This window comes from Ipomoea nil, unplaced genomic scaffold (genome assembly GCF_001879475.1).
Source record: "Ipomoea nil cultivar Tokyo-kokei standard unplaced genomic scaffold, Asagao_1.1 scaffold2403, whole genome shotgun sequence".
In the NCBI taxonomy this organism is placed as follows: domain Eukaryota; kingdom Viridiplantae; phylum Streptophyta; class Magnoliopsida; order Solanales; family Convolvulaceae; genus Ipomoea; species Ipomoea nil.
The window spans coordinates 1482723-1506756 of NW_017618831.1; the positions used below are offsets into that span (position 1 = coordinate 1482723).

The window sequence follows — 24034 nt, forward strand, 5'->3', positions numbered from 1 at the left end:
GTTATTGTATGGCTCTGAATTTTAGTTTCATTTTTCACGCACACTAGTATCATTATATCAACACTAAATTAGTATAATTTTAATTATACTACAGTTTCATTTGACAATAATGTGCTCTGCTTTTTATTTTCATTCTCCACACAAACTAGTTCCATTATAGCAATACTAAAGTATCATTTTTATTCTACTACAATTTCATTCGACGATATAATCATGGTCCACTTTATAACAATTGGTCTTAAGCGAATAGCACCTTATGATCTTAATTGACAAATGATTAGCTGAAATAAAAAAGGTATGTTAATAGTATAGGTAAATTTCGCAGGGGTCGTCAAACTTAAAATTTTGTATTTACTGAACTAAGTTTTTTTACTAGTTCGATTGAGATTGTTTATGATATTCTTTATTCATAGCAACTGTAATGGTGTTTCTGCACTGTGTGTGTGTGATTTGTTAGATATATCTATAGATAATTGAGAGAAAGAGAGAAATCTGATTTGGGATTGAATTTTTATTTGCTTCTTTACATAAAAGTGTTTTGTGATACATTCCCTATTTATACTAAAGAAAAGTAACAAACAGTGCTAATGTTGCAGCCACACATATACCCATGCCCATTGGTTTAATAACTATAATAATACCCACTAAATACTACTTTCTCACATAATGCTATGCACACTTCACTAACATATAACTAATCACTAAACCTACTCGTGCCACTAACATCCACTTAATTGGTTTAATAATAATAAGACTGAATTCCATTTTTGATCCTATTGTTATAGGGATTATTTCAATTTTAGTCTATTATAATTATTTTTATCACATTGTGTTCACATTATTAAAAGTGTTCCAATTTTAGTTCATGAAAAATCTTAAAGTGGGCTAAAATTAAAAAACTTTTAATAATAGTGAACGCAATGTGGCAAAAATAATTATGGTGGACTAAAATTGAAAAAGTCATATAACAATAGGACCAAAAATGGAATTCACTCTAATAATAATAATAATAATAATAATAATAATAATAATAATAATAATAATAATAATAATAATAATAATAATAATAATAATAATAATTATTATTATTATTATTATTATTATTATTATTATTATTATTATTAAGTGGAACAGAATTGACTGGGTTACGGGCGGGCATTTTACCGGAAGTTTCTAATCTACCCTTGTGTGATTCCTGTTGAAGCATATACTCGGGGGATTATTATTATTATTATTATTATTATTATTATTATTATTATTGTTATTATTTATTATTATTATTATTATTATTATTATTACAACATAATTTCATATTCAAAGTATTGTTCCATGCATGGAATATTACTGCTAGGACCAGCGCCCACCTGAATTTACACCCCTTCTCAGTTCTCACAACCTCACCTACCCCAAGGCCCAATTATTTAGAAATGTGATTGATTAATTGTTAAATAAGTTGTATAGTAAATTTAATTTCTCAAGTCTAGATTGATTAAGACATCAAATTCTATTGTAAGTTTAAAAAATATGATCTGACCTCATAAAATCTTAGACGTAAACGGAGTTTGACACTACAGTTAATTAAATAATTAAATTTACAATTATAATTTATAAAACATTAAAAAAAATTAACTATATTTATAACTCAAAAAAGAGTAATATAACATTCAGAGCTAAAAAATTTATCAAACTTAATTAGTCCGTTATATATATTTAATAAAAAATTATAATTTATATATGAACGAGATTTACGTAGTACACGTCTTATGGATTTTCATCATCATTAAAAGAATCATAATTTAATAATTAAATAATTATATTGCTATCACGTCAGATACACTACTTATATCATTATTGTCCTCTTAGGAATGGCGACATCAAGAAAAGGTAAGACAATAATTTAAAGGCCCTATACCCATTCCTTTTAGAGAGGTAACGTTGTAAGTTTGTTTCTTAACGTAAGATCCTTTTGTCTTGTCAATACATTATAATATATTATTGTTGTTATATTGTTATTTTCACTTTTTTTTGTCACTTAATTTAAAAAATTCAATCTCGTAAAAAATTAAAGATGAAAAATAACTATGCTCAAAATAAAGGGAAAATTGTGATTAATTAGCTGACCACCTTAGTGTTTCAAAATAATAACTATTCATAAAGAATATGTTTTAATCTCACATGCATAAAAATGTCATCTATGTCATTTATTTAGTAAAAGTGCCAAAGACCTGGCGTTGTACGATTATTCTCGTGACTTTTCATTTTTGATTTGTAAAATTTGAATTGTTCACAAAAGTATTGTCCTCTTTCTTAGGTATTCTCACATCCCATCAGGGACAGAGCCAAAAGAAGGGCAGGGGGGGCGACTGCATATTTAATACACACACATATTAATATTGTTTTTACAGTGTTTTTCATAGCTTTTTAATATTTAATACACACACATATTATATATAATATTCTTTTATATTAATAATGAGATAATGTGTAATTTATAATGTGTTTTCTATTCAAATTATTTTATCAAATTAATTAATTAATTAATTTTTTTTAAAAATTATTTCCTTTGTTTTAATATTTCGCCTTTGGAAAAATTTTCTGACTCCGTCCCTACTTTTTTGCTCCCATCACCGCCCCCCCCCCCCCCCCCCCCCCCCGCCCCGCCCTCACCCGAATTTCTGGCTTCGTCCCTGCATCCCATTGTCTTATTACTTACTCCGTATAATTTTGTCATGCAATGTTTCTCAAGTTCAACCTCTTAATATAATTAATTAATATTAAATCATTTACTTCAATTATATATTTTATCATTGCTTTATTTAATTTTTAATTTTATTTTAATTTAAAAATTTATTGAAATATATTAACATTATTAAAGTAAAATAACCATGCATTATAAACTAAAAAATAGCTCTCCAATCAAACAAGTTTATATTACCTATCACAGTTTTAAACCAAACACAAATCTAACCTTCTCTGAAATAATCTAATAATCAGTGAACCAAACAACCCTTTAGATTGAGTATTTAAGACTAATTAACAGTCAAAATCAACATTTCTATGTCATACCAACAACTAATAGTACCACAACTTTAATAATTGACTTTTTAATTTCTTCATAAAAAAAGAACCAAAATCATCATTTTTCTCGAGAAAAATAAAAACAGCTTTAATTTCCTAACAAAAAAGGGTTTGTCGACATGCATCTCGACAACCCACAAACATCCAGGAAGATAGTTATCATATTTTGTTTCCCATGTATTATCTTTATTTAATTTTGTATTATTTTGTTCATTGACTGGTCCATGCATGAATGTAAGCATGTGAGATATGGAATATTCAAAATAATTTTTTTTAATGAGTATATAGATGTAGAGGCCGGTGAGACAATTTGTCAGTTACGTTTTTGAATAGTATCAATTAACACTCTTCATTAGTCAGAAGTCTTCCTAATAAGTAATAACCCTACCTAACTATGTGATTATTGGGTATTGAATTTGGAAGTATCCATAAAATAATTTAGGTTCTTGGAGTCATGTTTTCTATAGTGATAAAAGAATAATAACTCTAGAGCGATATATAGCTAAATGAGTTGCTTTTGGGCGTTATCGACCTCTCCATTTTCAAAAAAAAAATAAATAAATAAATAAAAAATTACTCTATTAAAGAAGGAAAAAAATTACTCTAATAAAGAGAGGCTTTGGGGTAAATTTCAACTTCTAATTAAAATGTAATTATTTTTCTTTTTAAGCTTGAACCTCAAACTCCATGGGTAAATTATTGAAATTTATGGATATTTAATTAATTACCAACGAATATTCGTTGATAAAATATTAAAATTCATAGTTGTAGTTATTTAATTCATTGTTAAATTTGTTTGTAATTTACTGTTTTTATTATAGTGTATAATTCTTATTTGAGTTTATTACCATGGCCGGACAAGTCTTTGATTAGTCTCCATGCATGTGTTTACGTGAGTGTACAAACTTTATCTAATAAAGCACGATCATTAATGAGGAAAAATGTGATGAACCACTTAGAATAAGGAAATATGGTAAAGAACCACTTAGAATAAGGAAATATGGTAAAGAAGCTAAGTGGCTTAAAGAGAGAAAAAGATGGGAAAAATCCCCTTACAATGAGCAGTCCCAGACGTTCGATCATTATAGTATGGATCATATAGCTATATGATAAGATAGATCATTAATATGGAAGTTTATTTTTAGTATAAATGTTTATTTTTAATGTGTTACAAATTTTTTTTAAGTAGATTCATTTTATTTTGATACAAATTTATTTTTAGTGTATTATAAATTCATTTTTACTGTCATAAAAATGAATATGTAATGCACTATAAATTAATATATACAGTATACTAAAAATGAACATGAATAAGTAGTTTGTTTGGTTATGTAGACCATAATCCACAATATAATTTGCCTCTGACATTTGACTTTTTTTTTTTTTTTTTTTTTGGATCATGGATACAAAATATATTTTTAATATATTAAAGGTACATATTTGTGTATTGAATGTACATTATTTGATAGTATACAAAATAATATGCTTTCACTATTCAATTAATGTACTTTACATACACAAATAATATACTTTTAATATATTAAAAATGTACTTTTTATTTATGATTCACATAATTTTGTGGATCATGATCCATAGAATAATGATTGTTGACTTTTTACCTGGGCATGAACCTCGAATATTTGCTATAGGCCTAACATGACTACTATTTTTCAACCAAGGACCCACTACGCAAATTATGCTGTGCAACCGAATGCACCATGCGCATGGTGCATTCGATGCAAAACGACGTCGTTTTGGTTAAAAAACGCGCGTCCCACTTAAAGAAGAAATCAGGTTCGATTCCCGGCAATAGCATTTTTATATATCCATAAATTCATAACTATATATCCATAAATTCATAACTAGATATCCACAGTGAATGAATGAAGTAAAAATCCACAATGAATGAACTAAATCCACAGTGAATGAATGAAGTAAATATCTACAATGAATGAACTAAATATTCACAATGAATGAACTAAATATCCATAAATTCATAACTATATATCCAGAAATTCATAACTATATATCCACAGTGAATGAATGAAGTAAATATCTACAATGAATGAACTAAATATCCACAATGAATGAACTAAATATCCATAAATTCATAACTATATATCCACAAATTCATAACTATATATCCCGAAATTCATAACTATATATTCACAATAATACTATTACCGAGAATCAAACCTGAATTTTTTTTTTTTAAGTGAGACGCGCGTTTTTAGTCAAAACGACGTCGTTTTGCATCGTATGCACCATGCGCATGGTGCATTCAGTTGCACAGCATAACTATTGGACCCACTAGGTTCCCACCTAGTAGGCTTGGGTGTGTATTTCCAACAATTCTCAACTAATAAGGGATTCACTCATTAAAGATACCAATAGTTATAGAACCTCGTATATGCAACTTAGTTGGTCACATGTGTGAAGTTTAAAAACAATAATTCGGAATCGGATCTTATCAGCAGCAATGTGGAGCAATCTTTCAAATGAGGGGGGCTTTTTGTGCACAGTAAAACAAAGGTATAACCTCTGTGTTCAGGTTAGTTACCATAAGTTACATTCTCCAGATGCTCTGTCGGGGGCGGGAGAGTGGGGCCCTTTGGGTTGGGGATTCAACCTTTTGAATTGAAGATCATTTTGCATTTAAGTGTTTATATGTCACTTTATACTATGGAACATGTACAATTCATATTGTAAGATAAATCATTGATAAATATTTATTTTGTGTATATTGAATGTTTATTTTTAATGTATTATATGTTCATTTTTAGACAATACATTAAAAATGAACATACAATAAACTAAAAGTGACTTTTCAAAAAATAAATATAGGATACACTATGATGACTACCCGATATTTGGGCCTAATTGGATCGCCTAGCCCAAATTGGCCCACCTAATAAACTCAAATTAAACTAGCCATTAACCCATATTAATCTCTCATTATCCCCCATTAAATTATCCTATTAAAGCCTATTCAACTACCTCATCCTAACCCACAACTTAATATCCATAACCCCCACCCCCCCCCCCTCCCCCTCCTATTAATTACATACTAATTACTCCATTGACTCACCCAACGGCTAGCTCTTACTCCCTCCACAATACACAAAGAAGACTCCATCACTCTTCTCTACACTAGAAGACTTCACACTAGCTAAGAAGATATAGCTTTATTCTTACACTACAACATGTACACAATAGCCAGGGCCGTATTTTAAGTTTTTGTGGCTCTGTTCTGGTAAATAAAGGTGGCCCTACTAAATGTACATTATACAATATAATGTACACTCAGAATAAAAATAATGTATATCTCCTGTATACAATATACATTATTTTTGTACTGAATGTACATTATTTTATAATAGACAAAATATGGTCCACAGAACTTGTGTAGACTATGGTCCACACAATAATGATTGCTACCAAAATCACAATTTTTAAAATCAATACATGCAAGTTTCGAACCTTTGACCTCTAAGTTAAAATACAATACATACACATTCTTACCATCTCTTCATGGAACCTTTTACTTTTAATTGAAAACTTTTAATTTTTATTTCTAAACTAGCTAGGTAAAAATTAAATATTGAACCTCTAAAATTTGGGGGCCCTCTAAAATAAGGGGCCCTGTGCGGTAGCCTAGCTTGCACAGCTTAAAATCCGGCCCTGACAATAGCTCTACAACATGTACAAAGACACCTACAAAATACATAGTGAATTTAGACTTGACACCGCCTGAAAAGGCCCGTGGTTTTCACTTTTCGATTTCCACGTAAAAATCATTGAGTCATACTTCTTCTATTTTAGTAGCTTTATTTGAAAGGTGAATCTACCCACTACGATTGTGTTGGACCTCCCTGGACCCAAAAACTCTAAAACCAACACACTAAAAATAAACTCTTAATATATTAAAAATAAACATGTATGTTAATGGTTAACTTTCAATGAACCATCGTCGGTAATCTCAGTATAATGATTATATGTGCCCTTATCAAATTATCCATAAATTATAATAATCATTGCAATTGGTTCAAATAATATACATTTTTAACTTTGACACTAAAATAATAGGCTTATTACGTATATAAAAATTGGTAAAAATTTTACATGTGAATCAAAATTGTCCATTTTACTAATACTCATAAAATCAAAATTGGTATTTGCTCCAAAACTAAATTAGCGAGTTCATAGGATATTAAGCCAAAAACAAGCCCACATTCATTCAAAATTGGTATTTGCTCCAAAACTAAATTTAGATATGTTGTGCCCAATCACGTGTTAGGTAGGGGCAAAATGGAGGGTATCAGACTAGCCACCTTCCTAAGCAAAAAGCCAAAAACTACCCCACATTCATTCAAAATAAAAGAAGCCAAAAGCAGACATTTTTTTAAGGTCATAAAGTGGCAACTTTCGATAACCAACCCAAAATCATTCATTCAACATTAGCCTGCCATGACAGTATGACACAAATTCAATGTACCAGCTGCACTACAATCTATTTTGCCTTCATTTCTGCTCCCATGTGAAATTAAATAATAGCAATTTATGCACTTGCATACAACTCAATTAGTCTACCAACCCAAAATAAGTTTATAAACTTTATTTTGCAACCTGTCACACAGTTCAGAATTCGAATCCTAACAATTTGGTCCAAAATATGTTGGCATATAATATAAATTAGATATTATTAAAAATTTATAAACTAATTAAAGCCATTTCAGATATTTTAAACAATATTTTTTTTTTGGTGAACTAAGACCCGTTAAGAACGGGAGAAAGACAACTACCAAACCCGCACGGCGCTTGTCCCGAAGGCGTCAGCTGTGAGCAGGGAGGCTAAACTCGAAGGAGAAACATCAATCCATGTGTTAATTAAAACACCCTTTAAATTGGTCCATGTGGTAATTAAAACACCCTTTAAATTGATAATTAAAAGTATAATAAATCGGTTAGATTGCTGGTTTGAGCCGATCAACTATGATCAACATATGCTTGTTACCTCATTGTGATTCTTTGTTAACTAGGATTACAAGATGGAATTTACCTCGTACATATCATTGGATAGTCACTTCAATTTTCTAGTTTACCCAAAAAATTATAATAAATCAAAATTAAAATAACGTTATAATTGAGGTTAAGAGTTAAATAATAAATATTATATTTCAATGATTGCGGCCAGAACACCAACTCCGCCCCAACTACCACCCACTCTTCATCCATGGCGGCTCGAAACTGGATAAATCCTTCTCTTTAAAGAAAGACTTAACATCCTCTTCTCAAAACAAGGGAAATCTTATCAAATCGATTAATTCACTCACTACAAGCGAGAAATCGGTTCTTCATCGCGATTAATTCACTCACTACAAGCGAGAAATCGGTTCTTCATCGCAAGGATTAATCATGGAAGTTCACATCCAGGAAACCGTCACGGTTCACCCCGCAACTCCGCCGTTCTCCGACGACCACGTCCTCCCTCTGTCCCACCTCGACACCGACCGGAATCTCAACGTCATCTTCCGTTACCTCCGCGTTTACGTCAACAACGAGTCCAAGGATGCCGACCCGTTCGATGTGGTCGTTTCCTCCCTCTCCGCCGCCCTCGTGCGGTGGTACCAGTTCGCCGGGACTCTCCGCCGCCGTGCCCACGACAACCGCCTCGAGCTTCATTGCCTGGCCGGCGGCGGCGTGAGGGTGGCGCGTGCCAAAGTTGATTGCGCGTTGAGCGCCGTTAACTACCTCGACGACCCGGACGAGAAGTTCGTTGAGAAATTGGTACCCGGCCCGACCATCGACGAGGCGCTGACCCACCCGTTTACCCTGCAGATAACCCGGTTCGCTTGCGGCGGGTGGGTCATGGGCACCGCCGTGCACCACGCCATGTGCGACGGGATGGGCGCCACGCTTTTCTTCAATGCCATGGCGGAGGTGGCTCGCGGGGAGGAGTTTACGGTTGAACCGGCGTGGAACCGGGCGGCTTTGCTCGGACCGAGGAACCCGCCCCGGGTTGATTTTCCGGTTGATCAGTTCTTGAGCTTGGATAAAGACTCGGTCCCGTACGCCCACTCCGGTAAACCGGCGGCTCAGGAGTTTTTTGAAATGAAGGACGAGTGGTTGGACCGGCTCAAAGCCGCTTTACATGAACAATCCGGCTCAAAATATACTACCTTTGAAGCTTTGGGTGCATTCATATGGCGAGCAAGGTAATGATTTTCTCCATATTTCTATATTTATGCATTTTTTTTCATTAGTGTGGCATATTCTCTAGAAGTACATTTTGAATTTTAGTTTAATGCAGATAAGATTAAATAATAAGATTATATTTTAAAAAGTAACATGATATTATAAAAAAGTAATATTATAAAGTACACGTAGTTAAGATAGTAGAGATGTAAATTGTAATGTCACTTTGAAAATTTGAAATTCATTGCAAAAATAATATGCAATATAAAGGACAAAATTTAAATATTAAAAGTGTTACTCCGTATTAGTTTATTACAAAACTAAGTAAAGACAACTAAGTATGTTAATTTCACTTTATCTTATTTTCTTATATTATATTGTCAACTATATAAATCGACCCCTTCTCTGGTAGAAGACGAACTTTTTTGGTCGCCTTCTTCGGGAGAAGGCAACAAGTCTCGGAGAAGGGGATTTTTTTTGGTCGCCTTTGCTGAGGAAGGCGACCACTTGTGGTCGTTTTCTTCAGAAAAAGCGATCAGTTTGAGTCACCTTTACTGGAGATCGAAGATAATCAATTGGGTCACTTTCGTTAGAGAGATTATTATTTGGTTGATGGTGATGTTTTTCAGTAAAATTTCTCTTGGTCAATGACAGAAAATATACTCAATAGTATATGTAACTAAAAATAACATGAGGGTTTAATTTCACTTTTTTAAAGTTTTAGATGCCAAAAAATTATGTAAAGTAGTTGGTGAAAAGTAAAAGCAATTAATTTTTTATTATAATTCATGATTGGAAACACGTGCAGTGTAAAGGCGTCAAAGATCCCGGAAGACGAAACGGTGAAATTTGCGTACCAAACAAACATAAGAAGAAAGGTGAAACCCGCGCTGCCGTTTGGGTACTGGGGCAACGGCTGCGTCCCCATGTACGTCCAGCTCGCCGCCAAAGACCTCATCGGACAGCCGCTGTGGAAGACGGCGGAGCTAATCAACAAGAGCAAATTCAACACCACCGACGACTACGTCCGCTCCTTCATCGACTTCCAGGAGCTGCACTTCCAGGACGGCATCACGCCGGGGAACCGCGTCAGCGGCTTCACCGACTGGCGCCACATCGGCCACGCCACCGTCGACTTCGGCTGGGGCGGCCCCGTCACGGTGTTCCCCCTCACCAGGCACCTGCTCGGCGGGGTGGCGCCGTGCTACTTTTTGCCCTACTCCGCCGCCGGCGAAGGGAAGAAGGATGGGTTTAAGGTGTTGGTGTACGTGCAGGAGGAAGCCATGCCGGCCTTCAAGGAAGAGATGGAGAAACTCTCCGGCAATGAGCTTATACTTTCTTAGTAATATTATGTGTAATTTTAATTAATTTTAATTTACTCTGATTTTTACTTTTTCTTTTCTTTTCTTTTTACAATAAAACTAAATATGTTATATGTGGCCCCAACCGCCCATTTTTACTCCTACCAGTATACTTATAATTTTTCAATAAAAAAGGGTGAGTACTACTCCGTATTACATATCATTTTAATCAAGAAGATGTGAATAAAAATTAATTTTGTGATCTTTTAGTACGAGAATTATGTTTTATTTACTCGGTCATATATTAAGAAAGGATACCAGGACTATGTGGTTTAATGGTATTCGGGTTGGACTTCCATTTGGAAGGTTGTGACTTGTGAGTTTGAGCCTCGGTGGAGGCGTTATTGGCTGGTTGTGAGTTTGAGCCTCAGTGGAGGCGTTATTGGCTCTTTGTGTTTCAGTAGTAGGTTGATAAAGTATATGAACAGATACTACATTGTAATAGAGTCAGTAGCATTCAAAAAAAAAAAAAAAAGGATAATGTGGGGTTAATTCCAATCAAAATTGGTCAGACAACTCACCATGGGAATTGTCTATTAGTTTTATTGATTTGAGTTGGTCAACTATAAGTAACTTAGGCTAATTTAAGTCAATTTAAGTTAGTTTACCTCATTGTTTAGTCCTTATGTGACTAAAGTCACAAGATATGTTTCAACTAAAGGAACTTAGGTTAGTTTATCTCCTTATAGTTCTTTGCCAGCTAAAGTCACAAGATATGTTTCATCTAAAGCACACTTTTTTTTTTTTTTAAAACACAGATCCTTAGTTTTAATGTCAATTAAATTACGAAAGCTAAGATACCAGCAACTCTATATTCACAATTGCATAACTATACATTCATAATTTTTGAACTCTATATTCACAATTAAAGAACTCTATATTTACAATTACAGAATTGAATATTCACTCGCTGAGTTGATTTTAATAATTAAAAAAAAATATTAGTTGAGAAAATGGTACCACTAACAACACTGTTATTTTTACACACACAAATTACATCGTTTTGGATCTTGGTCCACCTTACACACTAGGTCCATGGCATAACAATTGCAATCGTTATGCGTTGGACCCGTGTCCAGCATGCTTGCTGGACACGGGCACTGTTACCTCTTTTTTTTTTTTTTTTTTTTTTTTTTTTTTTTTTTTTTTTTTAAATTTCAGATCGCTTCGTTATAGGAGTATATGTTCATAATTTTATTACTATATGTTAATAACTGTACATTCATAACTCCATAACTGTACGTTCATAACTCTATAACTGTACATTCATAACTCCATAACTATACATTCATAACTCCATAACTGTACATTCATAACTCCATAATTGTACATTCATAATTTTCGAAGCTCTATGTTCACAATTTTAGAGCTCTATGTTCATAATTTTATCACTATATGTTCATAATTGTAAGTTCATAATGTTAGAGCTCTTTATTCATTATTCGATCAATAACTGTACATTCATAATTCCATACTGTAGATTCATAATCTCATAACTGTAGATTCATAACTCCATAACTGTAGATTCATAACTCTATAACTGTACATTCATAACTCCATAACTGTACATTCATAATCTTCGAAGCTCTATATTCACAATTTTAAAGCTCCATGGTCATAATTTTATCACTATATATGTTCATAATTGTAAGTTCATAATGTTAGAGCTCTGTGCTCATAATTTCATAATTGCATAACTGTACATTCATAACGGCATAACTGTATATTCATAATCCAAAAAAAAAATAACGCCGTTAACGGCAAATCGCGCGCGATTTTTTTTTTTTTTAAAAACTAAATGACGAGTTTTTTTTTTTTAAAACGACGTCGTTTTGGGCCCGTGTCCACAATGCCAGGGCATAATTTGCCTAACAATTGATTAAAAGGCCTAAGAATGAGAAGTGAATCAACACAAGCCCAATAAGTTGTGGGCTTTATCACCACATATTCTTGATATGCTCCATCACAAAAATAACCAACAAAAATGAGAAAAAAACACATGTAACTTCTCTTTTCTCCCATTTGCTAGAAAAGCAATAACACAAAATTACCTCCCTAAATGTTTCTTTTAACAGTCCCTTATCTACAAGGGGATTAAAAAAAGGATAGGGATTGTCTATCTCCAAATATGCCCATACCAATTAAATTTTAGTATAATAAAATTTAATGTAGGTTTAAAAAATGGAAATGCTTCCACCCCTATAAAAATCACACAAATTTTATTACTCTCTAATTTAGTTATTTTTGTGTGGTTAGTTTTTTCTTTAAAAAAAAAACAAATTCTAGACATAAAAAAAGAAAAAAATTATGTGTCTATTTTATGCTCTCCCAACTAATACAAACGCGGCAAATAGTATAAGACACATAATCTTACATAAAAAAAGGATTATCACATAATTTTACTAGTGTATCATTTTTTTTTGGGTATGGCATTTAATATTTCCACCACCGTAATCCAAATCTCATTTTTGGTTTAACTTTTTTTTTTTTTTTTTGTTTGGAGTGACGAGGGAAATTTGTAGCCACTATTTGATTGTGTGTACGGGATAAACGTGCAAACCATATAAGAGAGATAAATTGAAAGATCTTGTACGTAGACTCGACCAAAAAGATGTTGACAAAAGTTGAACTCTAACATGTACTTAATTTAATTATTTTACCCCAAAAGTTTCATTATTCTAACTCATAATGTACATTATTCAAACACATCAAGTACATTATTCTAACACATAATGTACATTATTTTATCACAGAAATTTTATTATTTTAAAATATAATGTACAGTATTCTAACTCATAAAATTCAACAACATCGTTTTGAACCGTGATCCACAGAGCTATAAATTCGCTGATAACAACATCCTCAACAAGAACCTATCGTAACCCATGCTCATGTTGAATGGACCTCGAAGTACACTACTCATCTAATTTTCTTTTAATTTATTATTTACAGTGCCATTTCTCTCAACGCTTGGTACAATTAGATTAAATAAGATTTCCCCATCTGCTGAGTCATTAAGTCTTCGTGATTACATCCTTTCAAATATTTCGTCGGACCGAAGTATGGGAGGCCTCATTGAAATTGTAGATTCAATCTTTTGAAAGAAAAAATTAAATAAGATTACACGTATTATATTAATTTTATCATCCCAAATACTCAATCGAATTAGAGTGTGAGGGCCAGAAGGACCATTGGGATTGAGAAATTAATCTTTTGGGAGAATATTAAATAAGATTACACACTTTCACCGTTTGGGCTCATGCATTTAGTGCATCAAGAAAATGATTGATTTCACGGTTTCACGATTTGACTTTTCTTTTATGGAATAACTTGAGACGGAAATAAGTGCAATTTGTCGGGGACCATATATTGAATGGATTACAGATGCTTTGTTTGACAAGTATTAGAATGTTGAATTTGTCAATGCATGATCTTTGGGATGCTCTTGAAACGAAATATATGGTTGATGATGTATTAAGTAAGAAATTCATACTTTATGGTTTTAATAATTATTGGATGGTTGACTATAAGCCGGTAATGGGATAGTTTCATTAAATACTGCGAATTTTAGGTCAGATTAGACAATACAATTTAACTTGGATGATTATTTTCTTATTGCTTCAATAATAATTGACAAATTCCCACCATAAAAAAATAAAATAAAATGGAACTTACATAAATTATATGTGAAGGACCAACTAAGGCCCTCTTGCTTGTTTCGATGTTTTACCCTCATCTTTTGATCAAGAAAATAGACATGAAATGCAAGTCGGGATGATGAATTTTGTCCTTGTTTATTAGTCTCGTTCGATTCTAATATGGAGAAGCTAATTAAGGTCATCTTACTTGTTTCAAGTATTTTTAATTCCCTTTCATCTTTTGATAATAAATAAATAAATAAATGAAATCAAATTGTTTATATACTCTATAATCTAATTCGAATATGATTAGTCTCGGTAGGCAGGGACAGAGCTAGAAAATTTTGTGAGTGGGGGCGAAGTTTAAATAACGTTAAAAATGTCAATTACAAAATATCAAACAATCATAATATGGTTAAAAATACAAAATACATTATAAATTACAATATAATGTTTTTGATATATTACACGATAGTTAGGGTCGGAGCTAAAAATATCCTTGATGGGGTGATAATGTGAAAATATTTATGGCAACATATGAAACATAATAAATTAGATAAAAATAATTTGTATATTACATTAATTGAATGATTCATAAAAAGTAGACTAAAAGAATATTTAATTTGTTAATTAAATGATTTATAAAATGTTGTTAATGAGATTTGAATCTATGACCATAGGCTTTTTTAACATATAAAATTAAACTTTAACCAACTAAGTTACTCAAACTATTATTAATTAAAACATAAATATTTATTTGATATAACATCTAATGATATATATATATATATATATATATATATATATATATATATATATATATATATATATATATATATATATATATATATATATATATATAAGCTGCCCCACACTAGCTCTGTCTCTGTCGGTAGGTGGAGTTTTAGTGTACTCTAACTAAGAAAATTTACGATCAGACAACAAATTCATTATTAGTATTGGCTTTACTTTGATGTTTCACCAACACTAGTTCCGTCTCTTTCGATAGGTAGAGTTTTAATGTACTCTAACTAAGAAAATTTACGATGAGACAACAAATTCATTATTAGTATTAATTTTACTTTGATGTTTCACCAACCCCCATCCAGTCCCAATCATGGCATCATCCTTTAGAATTGAGGACAACAATTATAGCGGCGCATTATTTTCAACACAATACAATTCAAGTTGGATGGCCTTATTCATGAGTAGGTTTAATCTTTTAATGAACTTTTGTTTTTTAATGATGATAGGTAATATATTTGTGTCGTTAATATAATAAATCATTGTATGATCAAAAACGATTTGAATGGCAACAAAACGTAGCAATCATAATGTATGATTTTGAAATATTTTCCCAAATCATGTGTCCATGTGATTTGAAAATTCGCAAAAATATTGATTGGTTAAGGTTTCCAATTAATTTTATTTCATTGTTTATTTTCTGGGTTAATAATATGTTAGCGGTCAATGATCTTGTGGTCTAATGACACGAAGTAGCTCTCTCAAATGGGAGATAATGAGTTCTATCTTTAGTGGGGCGATATTGATTCTTTGTATTTTAGTAAGTTGAGAAAGTATAGTGTATGAACATATACTACATTGTAACTGAGTCAGTAGTACTCAATTTTTTTTAAAAAAATAATATCATTCGACTATTTGTAGTGAAGTCGATCAATGTGATATCATATCATTGATTGAGTAGAGTAGGAATTAAAAAAAAAAAAAAAAAAGATTGTGATAATGTAACTATTTATTAGTTTGACAAATGAGAGAATAAAAGTAAGAGTATACATAATACTACTATTTTTTTTCTTTTCTTATGCTCAATCTATGTAGATTGACAATAATATATATATTATATTCTTGCAAATATAATAAATAATGTTTCGCTTCAAAAGCTTTAGTCTATATTTACAGTATCATATTTTGTCACATCACATTAAATTTTACATGATCTAATAAATAGCTGAGTAATTTTCTAAATTAGATGTCTTTGTATGGAGCCCATACTTCAAACATAAAGATCCAGTATAGTTGAATTTTTTTTGTACAAGATAACAAATGATATTGGTTTGATAAATTCTTCCATAGATATTCAATGGAATATAATATTAATATTTAATATGCTGCTAGCCAATAATGCTACAAATTGAGTTAAGCATCCTAACACAAGGTTTGAATTTGAAATATACTTAAAAAGAAAGAAAGAAAAAAAAAAAAAAGAGTTAATACTCCTTCAACTAGTGTGCTTTTACCAGCAAACATCATTCGAGTATAAAATGATCAACAAACGTTCTTTGAGTATCAAAAAGTGACCAATAAATATCCTTTGGGTATAAAAAAAAAAAAAAAAGACTACGTGTGGTCTTCCGTTAGCAAAATCATGAAAGCGGCGTTACATTTACGATTCACTCAGTTTACCCTTCAATTTAACGCCACTTTCACACATTTGCTAACGGATGACTACGGGCAGTCACTTTTTAATACTCGAAGGATGATTGTTTGTCATTTTATACTTGAATGACGTTTGCTGGTGAAAACACAATACTCGGGGGACTATTGGATGTATTAATGAACTCTTTAAAAAAATTAAACATTTTTAAAATTCAACTTTGGTATTAAAGACATTTATAAGCATAGTGTAGGACTTAAAATGCTAATAAGTTTAAGATAACATAACCTTATAACTTTTTTATGAAGGAAAATATTGTTTAATAGTCCCAGGATATTGATCTAGTGAATGAAAAGTCTTACTCAAAGACTTATTTTGTTGATCTAGTGATGAAAAGTCTTACTCAAAGACTTATTTTGTCGAGAAACTTGAAAGGGGAAAATTGGATAAGAAATATATAGGATGTGTATAATAATATAGCATTACTCTTTATTAATTGTCTTCCAATTATAGCAGTGTTGTAGACCCAATCTCTCAAATATAGTTGCATTCAATTTTTATTCTTCACTTAATAGTAGAGTAACATTTCTTTTCAACAAAATGTTACATTAGAGACCGCTAATTTATTACTCAAAACTTAATTTCTTAGGCTTAAGAGAAAAAAGAAAAAGAATATGCATAGTACAACTCTTTTTCTTTCTTTTCCGCTCAATCTATACCAATAACACCACGATAATATATACTCTACTCCTACAAATATAATAATAAAAAAAAGAGTAAATTTTATTTTTGTCCTAGATTTATAGATGACAATTCACTTTTAGTCATTTTTATCATAACACTCCTTTGGTCCTAGTATTATTGTGACATGATCATTTTTATCATCTATCAAAAAAATTGTTGAAATTCCTTTAATTAAATACAAGAATATTTTGATCTTTTTAATACAAAGTTTGTTGACCCGTTATATATATATTTTTTATGTTTATTACTTTTTTTGAAAAAAAAAAACATAATTGAAGATCGAAATGCCCTTGTACTTAATAGTATTTAAACTGTTTTGTTAATAGAGGACTAAAAATGATCATACCACAACAATACTAAGACTAAACAATAATGCATGTTTTGAAAAAAAAAAAAAATGGGTTATCACCTATAAATTCAGGACAAAAAATGAAATTAACTCATAAAAAAAATATTTCCCTTCAAAATCTCTAGTCTATATTTGCAGTGTCGTGTCTTATGATTCTTATCACATCACATGCATTAAATTTCATACCATCTATCAAAGTATCTAGGTTATTTTTCCAAATGAGATGTCTTGTTGTATTTAAGTCAAACACGTACTTCACACATTATTGTATAAGTGTAGTTGAAATTTTGTGTACAAGATAAAGGAATATTATTGGCTTGTCAAATTTATTCATCATATAGATATTCAATGGAAATATTAATATGCAGCTAGCCATGTCTGATGATCAATCCCTAGAAATTAAACAACTCAACAGCATATTTTGAAAAAAAATAAAAAAATAAAAAATCAACAAAGGTGCATTGCGCCAAGACACTAAAAATTGTAGTGAAGCACACTATAGGAGACTAGATCAAATTAAGAATTCATTTCTGATGGAAGTGGCAATAAGATGAAGCATGAATCACGCAAATTAATTGAGTTTTGTGTTGCAAAACCTATGCTTTGGGTACTATCCAGTGAGGGTGCTTCCCTCTAATATAAAACTGTTATTGCACTAGTTAATCCAACATTTCTGACACATGTCATAGTTATGCATTCTTGATTGGATCGGCTAGAGGTAAACCAGCTTCGGCTGCCCATAGTTGACCAGCTCAAACCAAGAAAGCCAATAGGTCACTCCTAGAAGGAATCGAACTTGTAACATTGTAGTTAACATGTTTTGTTGGGCAACCGGACAAGTTGGTCGGACAATTGGTTTGATAATCACAAGGTTTTAAGTTCGACTTCTCTGGTCTTGGTTTGAGGTGATTAACTATGTGGATAAATTAAGCCGGTTTGTCTTCTTATAATATTTTTCCAGCTAAGGTTATAAGACGAAATTCACCTAAAGCATACCTTCAATTAACGGCTGTGAATTTTTCGTAAATCAAAATTTAAGAGAGCAGCCATATATATGTCCTTGTGATTCTTCTACATAAAACTATTTTTCCATGAACATTATCCCAAATGCAATCCCCTCCTCAAATGGGGTAATCCCTTATCCCATTATGTACTAATGTATCTTGCTCTTCTTACATTATTATTTTCTATCACCTTGTTGTCAATAATTGTCTGTGGCGAAAGATGACCGGAATGGTTCTTCTGCTTTAGCATATGCTTATCCGCTTTGAATTTTTGAGCTCTCGGCCGACAAAAAATAATAATGCATATATATACTTTGATTATTCAGTTATTCTACATTTCTACCCCAAAACCCTACCATATTGTTTCTTAATATATATGTAAATATGTAATAACCTTATTTCCACTCCATCTCCATGCGCATGCAGGCACCATTCTTGACATTTTGAGTCCAACAACGTTAAGTTTGTCTTTTGATCATTTTTTTAAGAACAGTACAGAGATTTCGTCACTGTTTGAATTGGGTGTCTTCACTTGCCAGAGAAGGACAAATGTTTGGGGCCTATTTCTCCATTTGTGTAATAAATAAGAGCAAATTACACTTTTGGTCCTGTGACTATTAGGGGTGTGTTAATTTGAGTACGTGACTTTTAAAACTAACAATTTAGTCCTTTAACTATCATTTTTTTAGCAGATTTGGTCCTCCAGGCCAAATTGCCGGTGGAATTTGGCCGGAAAGACGTTCGAATTTTTAAATCAAACGCTATTTTTTTTACAATTAAAAAGACCGAATTACCCCCCCTAATATTTGATTTAAAAATTCGAATGTCTTTCCGGCCAAATTCCACCGGCAATTTGGCCAGGAGGACCAAATCTGCTAAAAAAATGATAGTTAAAGGACTAAATTGTTAGTTTTAAAAGTCGCGTACCCAAATTAACACACCCCTAATAGTCACAGGACCAAAAGTGTAATTTGCTCAATAAATAATAAAGATTCCGACATTTGATTTGGGGATTAGATTTGAAATGGAATAACATTCTAAGATATACTTTTATTATACTATTTGTTAATAATTTTTTTTTTAATTATATCTAGGAATATTATATTATTAACAAGAATGTTGTTATTTTGTAAGATTCTAAGTTCGATTCTCTATGGGAGTTGCGTATTGGCTTTCTTAGTCTGAGCCGATCAATTACGAGTTAACTTAGGTACACTGATTTATCTCATTGTGGACATTTACTTACTAGGGTCACAAGACTAATTTCACCCATAACGCACCTTTAAGTAGCAATTGTGAATTTTCCCGTAAATCAAATAATGTTATTGTTCTGCATTTGAGTTTGGTATTATCTCACATGAGAGGTCTAATTTGGATAATGCATGAACCCACTGCACCAAGCCCCTTAAACATGACCCTTAGGGATGAGAAGGTTGGTAGGATTTGCTTAGACAATTTTTTTTTTTTTATAGTATATATTACTAATTAACTCACATGTGACTTTTCATTTAGAAAAATCAGAGAAGTGTCATTGAGCTACAAGCTACTTGACTCTTAGCTTTTCAGGATCTTCCGATCCTTTTTCGATACTATGTATTCAAAAAATGATTATTTTATTTATATTCCTTAAACAAATGTACAACAAAATTCTTAAACCTAATCTTTCAAAGAACTAAATAATGAAATAATTATTTAAGTCACTTAAATATGAAATCAATAGGGAGTTTAAACCCATATCTATGCAGCAACGCTCTTAGAATACGTATCCCAAATGGGGCATTACCAAAACTATTAATCAGCGAACCAAACATACTATGTGCATATATTAATTAACTTAGATAGATTAATTAATTACATCAGGTGGTTGTCAATTTGTCATCACTAATCACCTCTCTCACAAACCAACAGTTTCATGCCTTGTGTTCTCACAACATTCTAAAGTGAAATTAAAAAGTCTAAGTTTGAAGGCCCACTACCTTATGGCCTGGTCAACACCAAATCAAATGATGTTTAATAGGTAATTAATCAGACTAAAATGTTCTTCTTGGACTGACATTTTGATGCATGTTCAAATCCCACTTTTTCTTGCATCCGATTAGGCCGGCATCCACGCTGAACCCTACTTCAATTCAGGGTTTTGAACATTCACACAAGTTTACTCACAAAAATATTTACTTTCTAGAGAAATAAAAAATAAAGAATAAAGTAGAAAACATATGGTGGGGATTGGGGAATGAAAATTTGGGGAAAAAACTAAAAAGGTGAAGTAATCATTGCTTATCTTCTATAATGTGAATTTGAATATTGTGTATCGTTGACAAAATGGTTGAAATTAAGGCTTTACCTTCTAAGGTCATAAAGTATTTAGTGAAATATTTTTTACGACCTCTCTAGATTTTTTGTTTTTTTTTTTTTTTTGTTTTTTTGTTTTTTTGTTTTTTTGTAAGTATAACTAAACTTTTAAAATTTTTAAATCAAATGGAGGGGTGGACTTGAAACATGCCTCTGCCTGTGAATTTGCATCCACAGTGAGCTCTTTACATTTCTTATTGTTTCCATTTTGGTTTGGAGGTTGGCGGCTTGGTTAATTAGGGGTGGGCATTTCGAATTTTTTTTGGGTTCGGATTGGTTTTAGAATATTTGATCTTGAAAAAATGAAACTATTTTGTTTAAAATCTTAGTTCGATTTGGTTTATGTTCGGTTTGAAATAGTTCAGTTTCAGAAGACTCAAATATTCCCTAGTTCTCTTACACATATAATAAATTTTTTGAAAGGATATAACTATTTATTTATTTTCACTAATAATTTAAATCTGAAAATTCTAAACAATGAGTCCATAATGCATATTTCAAATTTCTTAAACTAAAATAAGTCTAAACCAAACCGACATCTTCACATGTGTCTACCATTTGACAGCAACGTCACGGGCTCGTAGAGAAAAATTGAAAACAAAGAACAATTGTAAAAATTTGGGTTAGGAAATTGAGGATTTAGTATATATATTTGAGTAAATTTATAAATGTTAAAAATTTGGGTATAAATTATATATATATATATATATATATATATATATATATATATATATATATATATATATATGAAACTGTAGTGTATATAAAATGAAACTGAATATATTATACAAACAGATCTACGTACTTTATGCGGAACGGCGCAGAACAAGTGTTATTTTTTTTCATTAAAAGAAACGAAGTCGTTTTGGACTATGGTCTACGCATAATTTGCCTCACTCCATAGGCCCTAGTAGTCAACCTGTCTCAACGTAATTGGACATTGCTATGCTGTCACGAGTAATGAATATTAGTCCATGGATAAAAGTCCATGCAACAAGAAAAGAAAAAAAAAAAAAAAAGCAACTTGTCTTAAAATGTAATAGTCAAGTTGGTGGAGTATAATTCCCATATTAAAATGTTATAAATTCAAATTTTTTCAATATTATCACAGTTAAACTCATCGCACAGGATTATAGATCTTAGTGTAATTTATCTTTTTTATGTATTTTACAGACTATTACACATTAATAAAGTCTATCTTGTATATACTATCTAGTGATTACGAGTTTTTTTCATTAAAAAAATAAAAAATAAAACAAAATAAAACAAACAAACAAAACTTGGTTTGTTAAGTAATTTTGCCGCCCCCCTTGACCCTTGCTTCTTCGGAGAAAAGGCCAAAAGGGCATTGAAAATGGGACTATAATAATCAAACGTTGTTTGTTTTCCAATTCCAACAACTTCTAAATTATATTGCTAAAATGATATATATATATATATATATATATATATATATATATATATATATATATATATATATATATATATATATATATATATATATAGGGATGCACTCAAGTGCGAATAAGTGCCCAGGAAGGAATATGCGAATGAATTAGCGCGTGACACGTGTCCAAATCTAATAGCTTAAAAAAACGCGGTGGCATTTTCGTAAATAATTGAACATCGATGTGCAAGTAAAATCACTTACAAGTGCACCTACTTTCACTTATAAGTGCATGTAATTTTGCCTTGTTAGCATTCACTTCCCGCAAACATTCATGCACTTGGGTGTGCTTATAACTATCGGTGCAACTATTTATAACTATGGGTGCAACTATTTATAACTACAGGTGCACCTACTTTCACCTATAAGTGCATGTAATTTTGCCTTGTTAACATTCATTGATCTAAGTTCAGCGGGTAGTAATATCCCTGAAAACCACCCGCAAACATTCACGCACCTAGGTGCAACTACTTATAACTATGTGTGCAACTACTTAGAACTATAGGTGCAACTACTTATAACTATATGTTCACTTAGTATTGATGCTCAATGTAAATTTTTACTTGCACCTATAATACATTTTATATGCACTTGTAATACATTTTACTTGCATTTCGATGTTCAATTATTTACGAAAATGTCACCGCACTTTTTTAAAAAAATCAGTGTTTTTCATCCATTAGATCTGGACACGTGGATGGACAGAATCATCCATTCTTATTTTGCGCCTGGACGAAGCATTCGCATGTGAGTGCGATTATATATATATATATATATATATATATATATATATATATATATATATATATATATATATATATTAAGGATCAAATGAGGACCTATCTTTAGGTGAGGACGATCCATTCATTTAAATAAGCTAAGGGCTGTGATTTAATTTTACTCAATGGATTTAAATTCCCGTACTCAGTTTGTTGTGCATTCTGTCTTAGTTTGTTGTGCATTCAAAGTGTGATTGTTGTACATCCATCCCAGTTTGTTGTGCAGTCCTTTTTTATTTTTTCATAGCCGTTAGATCACTCCAAACGAATGATCTGAATTAATCATCACGTCCTCACTTAAGAATAGATCCTCATCTGATCCGGAACATATATATATATATATATATATATATATATATATATATATATATATATACACGCCAGCATCAAAGATGCATACTCAGGGCAGGGCAGGGCAAATCTAGAGAGGGAAAATAGGGTAGTTTCCATCCTTTCCCACCCCTTGCCCTTATATATATAATTCCTTAATTATATAAAAGAGTTTAGGTGAGAACATACTCTCTTCACTTCTAATAAATTATCAGAAATTTTGGTCACTAAACAAAGATGGTTAAAAATTCAGCCGTCGAAAATTCTAACCGCCTTAAACAATGGTCAAGAAAAAAAATTCTAAATTTTTATCACATTTTAGATAGTCGAAAAATTATGAAGGTGTTTGATAAATAGATGTT

At 31.4% G+C, this 24034-nt stretch overlaps 2 protein-coding genes across 3 annotated transcripts in view; both read left to right on the forward strand.

Annotated features, from left to right (window-relative positions):
* The window catches only part of LOC109152305 (feruloyl CoA ortho-hydroxylase 2-like), a 54405-nt gene that overhangs the window by 22988 nt on the left and 7383 nt on the right, over positions 1 to 24034 (forward strand). The gene's annotated exons all lie outside the window — the stretch shown is intronic.
* On the forward strand, positions 8266 to 10772 carry LOC109152300 (3'-N-debenzoyl-2'-deoxytaxol N-benzoyltransferase). Of its 2 annotated transcripts, XM_019299912.1 has the most exons (3): positions 8266 to 8417; positions 8458 to 9293; positions 10082 to 10772. In XM_019299912.1, exons 2-3 carry the CDS (start codon positions 8494 to 8496, stop codon positions 10614 to 10616), a joined length of 1335 nt encoding a protein of 444 aa, XP_019155457.1. In that variant the 5' UTR covers positions 8266 to 8417; positions 8458 to 8493; the 3' UTR covers positions 10617 to 10772. The 2 variants fall into 2 exon arrangements, with proteins under 2 accessions (XP_019155457.1, XP_019155456.1); XM_019299911.1 differs by lacking the exon at positions 8266 to 8417 and having other exon boundaries at positions 8424 to 9293.

What these genes read in the sequence shown, in the direction of transcription:
- LOC109152300 (XM_019299912.1), top strand. Translation starts at nt 8,494, where the DNA reads ATGGAAGTTCACATCCAGGAAACCGTCACGGTTCACCCCGCAACTCCG. An exon ending in GCATTCATATGGCGAGCAAG is followed by an intron (nt 9,294 to 10,081) that starts GTAATGATTTTC and finishes AAACACGTGCAG; the next exon opens with TGTAAAGGCGTCAAAGATCC.